Source organism: Melanotaenia boesemani, chromosome 16 (assembly GCF_017639745.1).
Source record: "Melanotaenia boesemani isolate fMelBoe1 chromosome 16, fMelBoe1.pri, whole genome shotgun sequence".
Classification (NCBI taxonomy): Eukaryota; Metazoa; Chordata; class Actinopteri; order Atheriniformes; family Melanotaeniidae; genus Melanotaenia; species Melanotaenia boesemani.
Genome location: NC_055697.1, coordinates 749,620 through 764,324, shown reverse-complemented (window position 1 = coordinate 764,324; position 14,705 = coordinate 749,620). Strand labels below are relative to the sequence as shown.

Below are 14,705 nucleotides of genomic sequence, written 5' to 3'. Positions count from 1 at the left end.
AGAAGTAGTCCCCAATTCATTTTTACAGCCCAGATTCAGCTAATAGTTAATGCTGATAGCGCATCACAGCGCGTTGTTTCCTGTTCGGCTGTAATGCTTTTAATGTTTTATGTAATTATCTTGTACATGAAATGTGTTCTTCATGGTGGCTGTTAGCAGCTGGAAGATGGAGACACGACATCCAGCAGCTTTGTATTCGGAGACTAAACCATTGGCACATCTTTATTTATAAGGCAATATTAAATCTGCTTCCCTCATACTTATGTAATGCTGTCCAACCTAAAAGAAACAGTAGCTTCAATCTTTTTACTGTGACTCAGATGTATTTTTGCTTTTATACCCAAAGTCAGACTAGAAATGGGAAAAAGAAGTTTTAGACATGCTGCTCCAACAGCTTGGAATCTGCTGCAGGATAAGCTGTGTCTGGGGGAACCGGTCTCCTTACACCTTTTTAAAAGTAAGTTAAGAGCAATAAACGATGAGTCTTTAGGTTGTAAATGTTTTGACTTGAAGTGTTGATGTATGTTTGTGATTTTATTAGTGGTTTTGATTGACTTGTAACTTGGGTTTCTGTCTTGGCCAGGACACTCTAAAGGAGATTCTTAATCTCAAAGAGGTTGTTCCTGGTTAAATGAAATAAGTGTTCATAATTGTTATTAATTTAATCCATTAGGTTTCCATTTCATTCATTAGTCAGATCTAATATATTATACTGGATTTTATTAAGTATGTTTGTGGTCTACTGGGAGCAGTGCTGGTTTCCAGTCTGCTGTCGGAATCAAGGACCTCTAATAGCTCCTTCATGCTGTGGATGCAGCAGTCTGTTCCTGGAGGAGCTATGAAGGGCTGTCCATGCTTGGGAGGAGTGTGGGGTGATGGGGAGAGGGACTGTCCTTCAACCCAGATGACAGCTCTGAGGGGCATCCCAGTACAAAGCTGTTCTGTACTGGGATGCTTCAGTACCGTCCAGCCAGCAACGGAGGCAAGCTGATGTCAGATGGAGGAACATCCATCACTTATCAGTACATTAGATTTTACTTCTATCAAGTCTGACAAAGGCTGAAATTGCGACGTTGTAGGTTTTACCATCATGACTGTAGCTCCTCCCAACCTGCCATGAAATCAGGTGTAGCACAGTAATCATTTACTTCTGAGCCCATCTTAATCCTCTCGTCATCTCGAGAAAACAACCATCTTGTTTTCTCAAGATGATAAAGGTAATGAGAGAACGGAATAAAAGATTCCATCATTACAAGTAACCGTAATGTTGAAATAAGAAAATTTACTTATTAATTGAAGATAACGATTAAAAGAAAGACGGATAGCCGCTCTCGGCTTCTGCACCGAACAACCTTTTAAAAAGGTGGAATACTTTACTGACTGTTGTTTTCTTTGTTATCTACAACTAAACGAAGTCTGTTCTGATCTTAAGATGTGTGAGCCTTCAATGATGTTCAAAGATAATTACAGATGGTGGTTGCTTTGCTTCTCTGTAAAATGTTTGTCATACTCTCTATCCAATCTGTGGTATTTAAATCAAACCAGTTAATGTAGGTTCAGCCTGCCTAGGACCTCGACTTAAGTAGTACAAAAAAGTAGCAGTTATGCGAGTTATGTAGTAAAATCTCAAGGGGGAAAAAAAAACAAAAAAAAAATAAAACATAAAAATATCAACTTCAGCTGCTTTGTGGTTCAAGATATCATGTCAATTATTATTGTTCCAAATTACACAATTAAAGTTAAAGAAATTGAAAGAGATTTTCCAAGCAGATGAAAAAAAACATCTTTATGAGAAAGGTTTTGCTGAGACTGAGAAAATGAAGACAAAGACGCAGCAATAGGACGGCTGGGAAGACCAGAGCCAGACACAGCGCAGCTCCAGTTTACAATACTCACTGTGATTTCAAAGCTGAATGGCCGAGACGTTCAGCTCATCTAACAGCCTCTGTGCCCTCGTCCCTCCACCAACTAAAACTCTGCTGGTTTGTTCAGTCTTTCCTATGAGTCATGAGTGTGGGCGGCACATGAGCGAACTCTCCCACCTCTTTCCCTCCCCCTCAAACACTTTGACTAAGAGACCAGCTTTTTCCTCGTCTCCCTGTTACTCTGCACATTCGTTGCTTCTACTGTTGTACTTCTGTTCCGACTGCTTTTAGTTTTTTTTGCTTGGATGGATCATAGAGTATCATGAGTGGGAAAACAAACAGATGTTGAATTTAAGAGAGCCGAGGTGGGTTAAAAGTCAGTCTAGGCTCAGCGTAGCGGTGCCAAGGCTGGTGAGGACAGATCGGGTACAGACTGGCCATCGGTACAGATCATTTTGGACCAGGCCTTTTTTTTATTTTTTACTAATTCTACTAGTATTTGTAATGATATCAGTCATGATACCTATTGGTCTACAAAGCTGGTAGATTGGCCTATTAGCCATTATTGATTGTGGACTGGACTAATAACAGCCGAGGGCCGATGCATCCTCCCTCTAAGGCCATGGCTGTCAATCAATCTATTGCACACAGAGATGGGAGAACAAAATGGAACAGCAAAGAAACAGAAAAGAGGCGTTGAAAAAATAGAGACAAAAAGAGACAAGCCCTTCAAGCAAATGCTGCTAAAGGTGTTAACATAACACAGGTGACTGCTGGTGGCTATGAAGGAGCTTCCTCTGCAGCAGCAGCAGGTGACGATGGGGGAGGTGGCCGGCAAGTGGATGAAGGTAAGGGGTGGCGGGAGAACAGACCCACGGCGGCTGCAAGATGGGGGAGGTTCAGGTAAGACGTGATGAACTGCAGCCTACCTGGGTCAGATATAAATCAAGTTTGAGTGAAATTTATTTTCGCTGTGCTTGCTAACTCTTAAAGGTGACATATTATGCACTTTATTCCTAATCTGAAACAATTCTCTGATATCTCAAATGCCCTGCTTTGGTCAGTTCTGCATTTAGTTTCAGTGCAGCAGCTTCTCTCTCACCCTGCTAAAGCATCTCACTAAGCTCTAAGTGGGCGGAGCTGGAGAGTGGGGGGCTGCTGCTGGCTCCGCCCATCACTCCACTCCATCTTCCTGGAGGTGGGTCTTCGCTGAGGTGATTGACCCACCTTAGTGCCTCTGCAGTGAAACAGCTGATTGTAGCTGAATGGAAGACAAAGACAGACAGGTGTCGGACCTTCTGGATCTGGAGTTAGACCTCGAGCAAGAAGCTGGTCCTGGAGAAGTTTGAGCATGAAGACTTCAACAGGACGTTGGTAAACGGTTATTCTGACATTTACTCATGTATCTGTGTTTGTATCTAGTTCTTATAACACCTGCAGAGTTGCTTCAATTGTAACGTAGCTTATATATACCCTAGCTTAGTTTATCTTATTTGATACCAAACATCTTATATTTTTGTACAGTTTAAAACAATAAACGGTGGCATCATGAAACGAATCCTCCTTTGAAGCTAATAACAGTAAAGATCAACATGTTTTACTGAGTCATGTTGTTTAGCACGTAGCTGCCTGTTAGCTGCAGAACTTTTTCAACAACACTAATGGACCTGAGACATGACACCAGCTGTGAGTTTATAATGAGAGGCAGTGTGGAAGTGGAACCCCTTGCAAACGCAGTGTGAACATATCTGATACTGCAGGAATCCCCGACTCTGGTCCTCTAGGCCCACCGTCTTGTAGACTTTCCATGTTTTCCTGCTCCAACACACCCAAATCAAATCCATGGCTCAATAGCAGACTTGACGTGTCAGACAGATATATAGATGAATATATAAGGTATATTCATCAATACAGATCACATGTGAAGGTAAAGTCAACAGTTACCATATGTGTGAGGTGCAACGTCAAAAGCTTTGGTTGAGTATGTGATTTTAAAAACAAATGGGCAGTAAGTGAAGTGATTAACTGTGGAGGGAGGGGGGAACAGCTGTTTTCTTCCAGCCATCTCTTATAGGATGCATTTTTAGAAGTCTTTCTCCTAAGTAAGTAGTGTATAGAACACATGATTTAACCATTTTTCTAGAGTAAAGATACCGGTACTGTAACCATTGGATCTTTTCATCTTTCTCTGTCTGTCTCCTTCAGTTCTTTAAAGGTTTCCATGATCAAGGAAATATTCTGTGCTGCCTGCTGTTTATTGATGTGGTAAATAAATAGTCTATGAAAATATCAATAAATATATCATTTATTCATATATACATATATCTATATATCTATATATATCTATATATAGATATATATAGATATAATGCTTTTTTAGGGTTGTCTCAATTTCTTTACATGTCTTTACTTCCTAAAACTCCCTAGCCACCTGGTGAATATCGATGATCATGTCTTTATAAATGAGGCCCCTCTATTTCTATTTAAACAACTTTTTACCAAAGAATAAAACCTCAAGAATAAAACCTCAATTCGGAAGACGTTGGGATGATGTATAAAATACAAATAGAACAGAAAGCATTGATTCATGAATTTGAATGTGATGGCAGCAACACATCTGGAAAAAGTAGTTCCAGGGTGATGTTCAGCACGGTGTAAAAAGTAGTTCCAGGGTGATGTTCAACATGGTGTAAAAAGTAGTTCCAGGGTGACTTTCAGCACGGTGGAAAAAGTAGTTCCAGGGTGATGTTCAACATGGTGTAAAAAGTAGTTCCAGGGTGGTGTAAAAAGTAGTTCCAGGGTGATGTTCAGCACGGTGTAAAAAGTAGTTCCAGGGTGATGTTCAGCATGGTGTAAAAAGTAGTTCCAGGGTGGTGTAAAAAATAGTTCCAGGGTGATGTTCAGCATGGTGTAAAAAGTAGTTCCAGGGTGGTGTAAAAAGTAGTTCCAGGGTGATGGTCGGCACGGTGTAAAAAGTAGTTCCAGGGTGATGTTCGGCACGGTGTAAAAAGTAGTTCCAGGGTGGTGTTCGGCATGGTGTAAAAAGTAGCTCCAGGGTGGTGTTCAGCATGGTGTAAAAAGTAGTTCCAGGGTGGTGTAAAAAGTAGTTCCAGGGTGATGTTCAGCACGGTGGAAAAAGTAGTTCCAGGGTGATGTTCGGCATGGTGTAAAAAGTAGTTCCAGGGTGACGTTCAGCACGGTGTAAAAAGTAGTTCCAGGGTGACGTTCAGCACGGTGTAAAAAGTACTTCTAGGGTGATGTTCAGCACGGTGTAAAAAGTAGTTCCAGGGTGATGTTCGGCACGGTATAAAACGTAGTACCAGGGTGGTGTTCGGCACAGTGTAAAAAGTAGCTCCAGGGTGATGTTCGGCACGGTGTAAAAAGTAGTTCCAGGGTGATGTTCGGCACGGTGTAAAAAGTAGTTCCAGGGTGATGTTCGGCACGGTGTAAAAAGTAGTTCCAGGGTGATGTTCGGCACGGTGTAAAAAGTAGTTCCAGGGTGACGTTCAGCATGGTGTAAAAAGTAGCTCCAGGGTGGTGTTCAGCATGGTGTAAAATGTAGTTCCAGGGTGGTGTAAAAAGTAGTTCCAGGGTGATGTTCAGCATGGTGGAAAAAGTAGTTCCAGGGTGATGTTCGGCACGGTGTAAAAAGTAGTTCCAGGGTGACGTTCAGCACGGTGTAAAAAGTAGTTCCAGGGTGACGTTCAGCACGGTGTAAAAAGTAGTTCCAGGGTGACATTCAGCACGGTGTAAAAAGTAGTTCCAGGGTGATGTTGAGCACGGTGTAAAAAGTAGTTCCAGGGTGATGCTCGGCACGGTGTAAAAAGTAGTTCCAGGGTGATGTTCGGCACGGTGTAAAAAGTAGTTCCAGGGTGATGTTCGGCACGGTGTAAAAAGTAGTTCCAGGGTGGTGTTTGGCATGGTGTAAAAAGTAGCTCCAGGGTGGTGTTCAGCATGGTGTAAAAAGTAGTTGTAGTTGTCCCATTCTGGTCTGATGCAGGATTCTAGCTGTTCTACAGTCCTGGACCTTGGTTGCTGGATTTCTGCTTCCATGATGCTCCAGATGTTGTGTACTGGTGAAAGGTCTGGACTGCAGGCAGGCCAGTTCAGCAGCCGGACTCTTCTCCTGTGAAGCCATGCTGCTGTGATGGATGCAGGATGTGGTTCAGTCAAATCAAGTCAAAGTCAAAGAGGTTTGTTTGTTACATGCACAGTTATACATAGTACAATTGTACAGTGAAATGTGTATTCTGTACCTGCATCCTTTAAGAATAGAAAGAATAAGCTAAATATTTATAAAATAGAATAAAAATAGAATAGAATAAAAAAAGATTTTTTTTTCTTTTAAATAAGATAAAAGAACAGCAGCATACTTATGTATATTTACATACATATTTACATGTGCAAATAGGAGTGAGAAGTGGCTTTTGTTTTGTTCAGGGCTCAGAGTTGAGCAAGCGGACAGCCAGGGGGAAGAAACTCTTCTTCAGCCTCTCAGTCTTAGTCCTCAGGCAGCGGAAGCGCCGGCCTGATGGCAGTGGAGAGAAGAGAGAGTGTGTGGGGTGGCTGGGCTGACTGAGGATCCTCTTAGCCCTTGACCTGCAACGTTCCACATAAATGTCCTGCAGGTTGGGGAGAGTTGTTCTGGTGGTCCGCTCAGCTGCTCGGACCACCCTTTTTAGGGCCAAGAGGTCCTGCTTTGTGCAGTTCCCCATCCACGTGGTGATGCTCCCACACAGGATGCTCTCAATGGTGCAGGTGTAAAAGTTCTTGAGCACCCTGAGAGGGAGCTTAGAGTCTCTCAGTCGTCTGAGGAGCTACAGACGCTGTCTGGCCTTCTTCACAGTTGTTGTGATGTGCCGAGTCCAGGTCAGGTCTTGTGATATGGTCACTCCCAGGTACCTGAAAGTGTCCACACCTTCCACCTCAGAGCCACTGATGAGGAGTGGATGGAGGCTCCTCTGCTGTTTCCTGAAGTCCACTATCAGCTCTTTTGTTTTGCTGACATTTAACAGGAGATGGTTCTCCTGACACCAGACCTCGAGGTGGGAGACCTCCCTCCTGTAGGCAGTCTCGTCATTGTGGGAGATCAGTCCTACAACGGCTGTGTCGTCAGCAAACTTTATGATGACATTTGAGTCTGAAGTGGCCTCACAGTCATGAGTGTACAGTGAGTACAGCAGGGGGCTGAGCACACTGGGGGGATCCTGTGTTGAGGGTGAGGGGAGATGAGGAGTGGTGTCCCAGCCTAACCACCTGTGGTCGTCCGGTCAGGAAGCTGTGGACCCACCTGCATAGTGAAGGATTCACTCTTAGGTCATACAGCTTTGACACTAGTCTGGAGGGGACTATGGTATTAAATGCTGAGCTGTAATCAACAAACAGCACTCTCACATAGTTCCCCTTACCAGTGTCCACATGGGAGAGGGTCTTGTGGAGGAGGAGGGCTATGGCGTCGTCCGTGGATCTGTTTGGCCTGTAAGCAAACTGTAGTGGATCCAGGGTTGAGGGCAGTGTGGAGGTGATGAAAGTCTTTATCAGTCTCTCAAAACATTTCATCACCACAGGTGTGAGGGCTATGGGCCTGTAGTCAGTGGGACTGCTAGGGTTTGGTTTCTTAGGGACCGGGACTATCACAGACTTTTTAAAGCAGGTGGGGATCACACACAGTTTCAGGGAGAGGTTGAATATCTGTGTAAACAGAGGCACCAGCTGATCAGCACAGGCTTTGAGAACACGTCCTCTGATGCCGTCTGGTCCGGCCGCTTTCCTGATGTTTACACTTTTAAACACCTTCCTCACATCACATTCCGTCACAGTGAATGTCTCCTTCTCTCCAGCTGGGAGCGCAACGGGTGGTCGGTCTCCCGACTCGAAGCGTGCGAAGAAGATATTCAGTTCGTTAGCCAGAGAAGCGTCGGCACTCACCGCATGTGTGTGTGTTGCTTTATAGTCTGTGATGGCACAAAGTCCCTGCCAGAGTCCCCTGGAGTCAGACTGTTCCATCTGATGCTCCAGTCTACGTCCGTAGCGTTGTTTGGCCTCCTTCACCGCCCTCCGGACGTTGTATGAAGCAGCCTTGTATTCCTCCATGTTCCCAGTGGCGAGGCCGGAGTTATAGGCAGCTGTACGGGAGCCAGAACGTCGCGGATAGATTTGTCCACCCACGGCTTCTGGTTTGGAAAGGCTCGGATGATCCTCTTAGGCGTTGTATCTTCCACGAGCTTTCCAATAAATCCCATAACAGCTTCCGTAAACTCCTCGGTGTCTCCGCCCGCGCTGCTGCGGAACATGTCCCAGTCGGCTGATTCCAACGCACCCTGTAGAGCGGCCTCTGATTGGTCAGTCCACCGCGTTACTTTCCTCACCACAGGTAGCTCCTGCTTGAGCTTCTGTTTATATTTTGGCATGAGAAGAACAGCGGTGTGGTCTGAGGGGGGAAGGGGCTTGGCTTTGTAGCCCTCCTTGAAGGGAGAGTAGCAGTGGTCTAAAGTCCTCTCTCCTCTGCTGGGGCAGTTGATGTGTTGGGTAAACTCCGGCATCACCTTTGTCATGTTGGCACTATTAAAGTCTCCGGCTACGATGAGAGCCGCTTCACGCTGACTAGCCTGAAGGGTGGAGATAGTCTCATGTAGCTCAGATAGTGCAGCATTCGTGTCAGCCTGGGGTGGAATATAGACGGTGCTGATGATAACCGAAGTAAACTCACGGGGCAGGTAATGGGGACGACACTTAAGCGTCAGGAGCTCCAGGTTAGGCGAACAGGACTGTTTCAGTGTGACGACGTTCTTACTATCACACCATCAAGCACATCCCTCCACCTCTCTTTTTCCCCGACTCACTCATTCTGTCCATGCGATGAACGGATAGGAACTCCACTGGTTGTACGGCGTGATCAGGTATGAGAGGAGACAGCCATGTCTCGGTGAGACAAATAATGTTGCAGTCCCATATGTCCCTCTGGTACTTTAGCCGGGCTCTGAGCTCGTCCAGCTTGTTCTCCAGTGACTGGACATTTGCCAGTAAGATGCTTGGCAGTGGCGTGTGGTGTGCTCTACGCCTCAACCTTTCTCTTACGCCGGCTCTTTTCCCCCGAGGCCTACTCCGTGACCTGGGCCCCCCACGTCCTCCTTTGTTTGTGTCGGCCCTCTGGCGCAAGATGTCTTCAGCATCGTCTTGCTGAAATCTGCAAGTCCTTCCCTGAAAGAGACGTTGTCTGGATGGGAGCAGATGTTGCTCTAAAACCTCCATGTACTTTTCAGCATTGATGGAGCTTCACAGATGTGGAAGCTGCCCACGCCATAGACACTAATGCAGCCCCATCCCATCAGAGATGCAGCTTTTCACCTGTCCACTGATAACAAGCTGGATGCTCCCTCTCCTCTTTAGTCTGCAGGACACGCCGTCCATGCTTTCCACAAACTAGTTCACATCTTCATCCAGGTTTCCACTTTGCCTCAAACCATTTTAAATGCGCTTTGGTCCAGAGAAGACGGAAGAAGCTGGTTCTGGATCCTGTTCACATCTGGCTTCTTCTCTGCATGATGGAGCTTTAACCTGCATTTGTGGGTTTCAGGGTGAACTGTGTTCACAGACAGTGGTTTCTGGAAGTCTTCCTGAGACATGCAGTGGTTTCCAGGTGTTTCTGCTTTTACTGCAGCGTTACCTGAGGACCCCAAGATCGCCAGCAACCAGTTTAACCTTCAGTCTTCCCATGCACACAGAGATTCCTCCTGATCCTCTTGCTGACTTGTTGCCAAATAACCTAATTAGTTGCCAAATTCTCCTGCAGGGGTATTTGATATGTACCCTTTACATTTCCAGCCTTTGTTACCACTAACCCTTATGTTGCTGCCATCAGATTCAAAATGAGATATTATTTTCTATGAAATGGTAAAACATTGGATATTTTGCTTATGCTAAAATATTGAATTTAAATTTTATTAACATTTTAAACAGCATCCCAACTTTCGTAGAGTTGAGTAATAATAAAAATTGCAAATGTGCAAATCAGCCAAGGTGAAAATCGTCCAAATAGTCTCTGACATTAAATTTTGTCACCTCAAAGAGCTGGAGCTCTCCTCGAAATGAAAGAAAGGCACAGGTGGGGTCAGAGTGTGCAGAGAAAATGCACATCCACAGAAAATACAAGGCCTCCTTAAAGGGAGGATGTCATCACAAAACTGTCTTCCTTTCAGGCTGAAAAGACTCTGGAAGTCTGGCCTGTGAACACGTCAGCATTCTGAGCTGAGTCATGCGCCAAGCCTCAATGACAGCGAGTGAGTGAGTAAAGTGTATTTATAAAGTGCTCACAGATAAAAACATGGATGCAAGAAAACATCATAATTCCATTAAATAAATAATCACCATCAACTGAAAGCATTCCTGAATAAAACAGTTTTTAACTGCTTTTTTAAAGAGTCCACAGAGTCGACCACACAGAGGGACACGGGTCTGGGTGCTACAGCCTGAAAAGCCAGGTCTCCCTGGGTTTTAAAAACAGGTCTTTAGGGGCTTCAGGTGGGTCTGGCCTTAAGACCGAAGGGTGCGCCCTGAGGAGTAGGTTCACAGCAAGTTGGCAATATCCTGGGGGGCATGACCATGTACCAACCAGAAAGTCAGAACTAACATTTTAAAGTCAAAATGAAATTTGACTGGAAGCCAATGAAGTCTTGATAAAACAGGGGTGATGTGGCTGTTCTGGGCGTACCTGTCAATAGTCTGGCGGGAGACTGCTGACAGCCCTAACAGGATGTAGTAACATGTACACGTCATTTTAAGCATGAAAGACTGAGCAGTAAAGTCACATCAACAGACATGGTCAGTAGCAGAGGGTTAATTTGAGATTTGATTCAGAGAAATTCTGACAAGTTGAGTTAATATGTAAATAAATGAAACAGACTTCAAATTAGCCTGTAATGAGGAATATTACTACACACATTTTTCCTGTTACTGATCTAAATAAGCAGTATACAGCCAAGAAGACATTAAGAATATAAAATAATGTATTAGACAGAATGAACTAAGAGATTCCTTATACAGAAGACACTGCTAAAAAAAAGAGTCTTACATTAAAAACATCTTACAAGATAAAAGATTAATAATAAAATAGAACAATACAAAAAGAATAAATAAAAGTTATTATCCATTAGAAGTCAGAATGATCAGATCGCTTTCGCTTTTTAAAGCTCAGTCACTCGGAGTGGTGCTGCTATCTGGTCTTACGTTAACTAATTTGATGTCTTTTCCTAGTTTAAACATATAAAAATTCCTTTTTTTAGTTGTTTTATTTGACATTTGAAAAAGAAGCCCTTTCATTTCATTTATATGGCGTCTGTTATGCTACGTTAGCTACAGGTGTCGGGAGGTTTACACATAATAACTTATCATTTTAGAAAATATTATGAACAATCTGAATTCTTTTGAGAAGCATAAGTGTAGTTTTAACCAATCTAAAAATCTACAACAAACCTAAATCTGTAGATATATATTTATATTATATATACAGGGCTTCTTCCAGGACTTTTTGCTGTATTAACAGTCGGCTACAGCTTCCCTGCTGCTCTCTCCCGCTCTGTAGGGATGTCCCAATTATTTCATTTTAAAATCAATCGCAGTATTAAACGCTACGATTAATTAATTATAAAGATCCCTCAAAATCATCACTTTATATAAAACTTTATGTATGAATTAAATCAGCGAATCAGCACAACTTCCACATGGAGCAAAAACAAAGTTCCATCACTTCCACTTGTTTGGGACCCCCAAAAACACACATTATACAAACCTGCTCCAAGATTAGCAACCTTCTTTAGATCAGCAACGGTTCTGGCTGACGCGATGGCCTCCGGGAGCCTCAGAGTGAAGGGCAACACATCTCTAAGAGAGAACAAGCTAAAGTTAAAAAGACTAGGAAAAGGTGTAAACAAGGGCAAAACTAAAAAAAGGTATTCCTCTAAGTCTGATTCATTTAGCTGGAAAACTGTGTGGCTAAATCAGCCGGAAGGGAAAATGTACGCTTTGCAAACCATTAAATTGGATTTTTTTGTGTTGAGTTTGTTTTTTATTAAAAATCTTCACCAGTGAGATTTTTGGTGTTTCAGTAAACTATAACATGAACATCCATGTTTCATATTTGTTAGTACACGTTTATAGCAAAATGGTTGATTTTACTTCCTACAGAGTGTTTTGCATATAGTATTTAGAATAGAATAGAATAAAAAATAATTTATTTCTATTTAGGACCCTGTTCTGTATAAGAGGACATGGCTTCTGACAGAGTCAGAGAGGAAAGTTAATGTTTATACATAATGTATAACCGGACAGCACTGTGTGGCGTTAGAAAACAAGCCAGCGGGTGAGATGTGGATCAGTGTTAGACATTTTCAGTAATCTGACAGACGGACTCACCTGCTGATGCAACAGAAAGCTATGACATGAAACAGATCTGCAAAGCTGAGGCACGATCCCTCCAGACAGAAACCTGCGGGAGCACAGACCGACATGGTCAGTGTGTCTGATTCAGGCTTTCATTTAATCTGAACCACTTCTATTTACTGGGAAGAGGACTAAACGGGTACAGAGCAACAACCTTTTACATGAAGAGTTGTCCATGGACTTGTTACTTCCAGATGGGAATACTGCAATTCCTGATTTCAGCACAGATCCTCCAGTTCAGCTAATAAAGATTTCAGAGTTCCAGAATTTCCCATCAGAGCACCTTCAGACTTCAGACTTCAGGTTACTGGTGGTTCCTTGACCCCTCTCTGTGGAACCAGCTCCCATTTTGGCTTCAGAGAGCAGACACCCTCTCTACCTTCAGTAAATGTACTTATAGAGCACTTTTCAAGTCATATGTTCACCACTCAAAGCGCTTTTACACTAGATGTCACATTCACACAGCACTTCTATTGTTATTAAAAAAGTGCTTTATCACTCACATTCATACCCCGATAAACAACATAGGGTTCAGTGTCTTGTCCAAGGACACTTTGGCTTGTAGCCCGGGGAAGAGACAACCGCTCTTCCTCCTGAGCTACAGCTGCCGTCTAAGACCAGTCTTCAAACTTTCCTTCCTGATAAATCTTATAGCAGGTCTGGCTGGGTGACCCTGATCCATCCCTTCAGTCCTGCTGCTATAGGCTGAGACTGCTGGGGGACGTCCCATGATGCACTGGGCTCCTCTCTGCTCTCTTTACTCTCCATGTAGAAACATCTGTACGTTGTTGTTAGCATTCATTTGTGTTTCTCTTCTTTCTCAGCAGGTTTTCCTGGACAAGAGTTCTGCTGCTGGTTGACCCGTACTTCCTGTCCTCTCCACCCCCAACAGGTCCAGGCAGATGGTCGTCCTTCCTGGTTCTGATGGAGGTTTTCTTTTCCCTGGTTCTAGGTTCTGATGGAGGTTTTCCTCTCCATTGTCTCCTCATGATAGAGAATTAAATCAAGAAAAATTTTGATGCAATACATTGGTTTCCTTAGCTAGAAAAGGACGTCACCAGGAAATTCCAGTAAGACCAATAACAGCACACAGATGCATTCAGAGCAATGCTGACGTGTTTGGTGAAAGCATCAGGAAAATCTCCTGTAATTTGACTGGAAACAGAACTCAACAAAGAGGATGAGGACTTTGGACCTATGCTCCAGTTTAGACTGACAGTCTAGAAACAAACCATTAAAAAAAAGAAAAGAAGCTTTTGAGGCCACTTCGAACAAAAAGTCCACTGACATTTCTGATGCACCACCAGTTCCCACATTTATCAACAGCCCTTTAACCTTCTGGTAAAACTATGTAAGATAGTTTATGTGCTACAAATCAGTCAACAGAAAACATCTCTGACTTACATTTCTTTATTATAAAGGTTGCTTTAGGTCTGTCTTTCTAGGGAAGGAAGTGATTTTCCTGAGTGCTCTATAGATTCAGAGAGTTTGTGTTTTTATCTGCTAATACCGCACCTCCTCAAATAATAGCTTGAATCACAAAAAGTCAGATGTGCCATATAACAGATAACAACATGTTCTGTTCACTGAATCTGCTTCCACCAAAGTTTGTGTATTTCAGTGTAAAAAAATACATAAAGAAACCCATCATTAACTTACTGTACTTGCTTTCCTTGACTGGGAATTCTTTGATGGGAGCTGCAGATTCTTTGTCCATGCGTAGACATATGACTTTTTTCTGCAGGCTGCTCGACTTCCTAACTATGAACAGCTGCATGGAGAGAGGAAAAACCATCAGTTAGACAAGAACAACAAATTCAGCTCATTTGTAAATAACTTGCAATACTGTGAGGAACATCAACATCTGATCTCCATAAAGAAAGTAAACTTGGCATAAAACAGCAGGAAAACTGTTTTGTGGATTATTTCCTTGTTGTAATAATGCTTCTCAGTACATCTTATACTACTGGAAAGTCTGTTTATTCCCTTGAGGCCATGATTGTAAGGAAATGTATTCGTGGCATGACATTCAGAGATGACAATGTGGGTTGTACCTTGAAAAACCTGTCTGAAAAACAAATCAGCCAAACAGCTGATTCTGTTAGTGACTCTTGTCTGGTGTTGTTTAATGGATTGGATGACTGAAGTCTAAAGAAACAAGACATATTGGTAATTTAACAATGTCTTAAATTTCTGTTCTACAGTCATTTAGCAGACGCTTTTATCCAAAGCGACTGAGAGTAAGAACAACACCAGCAAGAATTCAACCAAGCAGGACGTCATCATTAAGTGGTATCAGACTGCTGGAGTCCAGGTGGACCAGGTGCTGTCATGTAGTGCTAGAAGCAGGGCTTTTTTTTGTAAGTCCTTTAAATTCAAGATCATGATTTCATCCCACAACAT

At 43.1% G+C, this 14,705-nt stretch overlaps 1 protein-coding gene across 4 annotated transcripts in view; it reads right to left on the bottom strand.

Moving 5' to 3' along the window:
* LOC121655182 (ras and Rab interactor 2-like) overlaps positions 1 to 14,705 on the bottom strand; it is a 68,859-nt gene that overhangs the window by 31,940 nt on the left and 22,214 nt on the right. For all 4 annotated transcript variants that reach the window (XM_042009652.1, XM_042009653.1, XM_042009654.1 and 1 more), the window contains 3 exons: positions 13,962 to 14,073; positions 12,276 to 12,348; positions 11,653 to 11,744 (listed from right to left, as the gene is read on the bottom strand). In XM_042009652.1, coding sequence (XP_041865586.1) covers positions 11,653 to 11,744; positions 12,276 to 12,348; positions 13,962 to 14,073 — 277 coding nt within the window. The remainder of the gene's footprint in view (positions 1 to 11,652; positions 11,745 to 12,275; positions 12,349 to 13,961; positions 14,074 to 14,705) is intronic.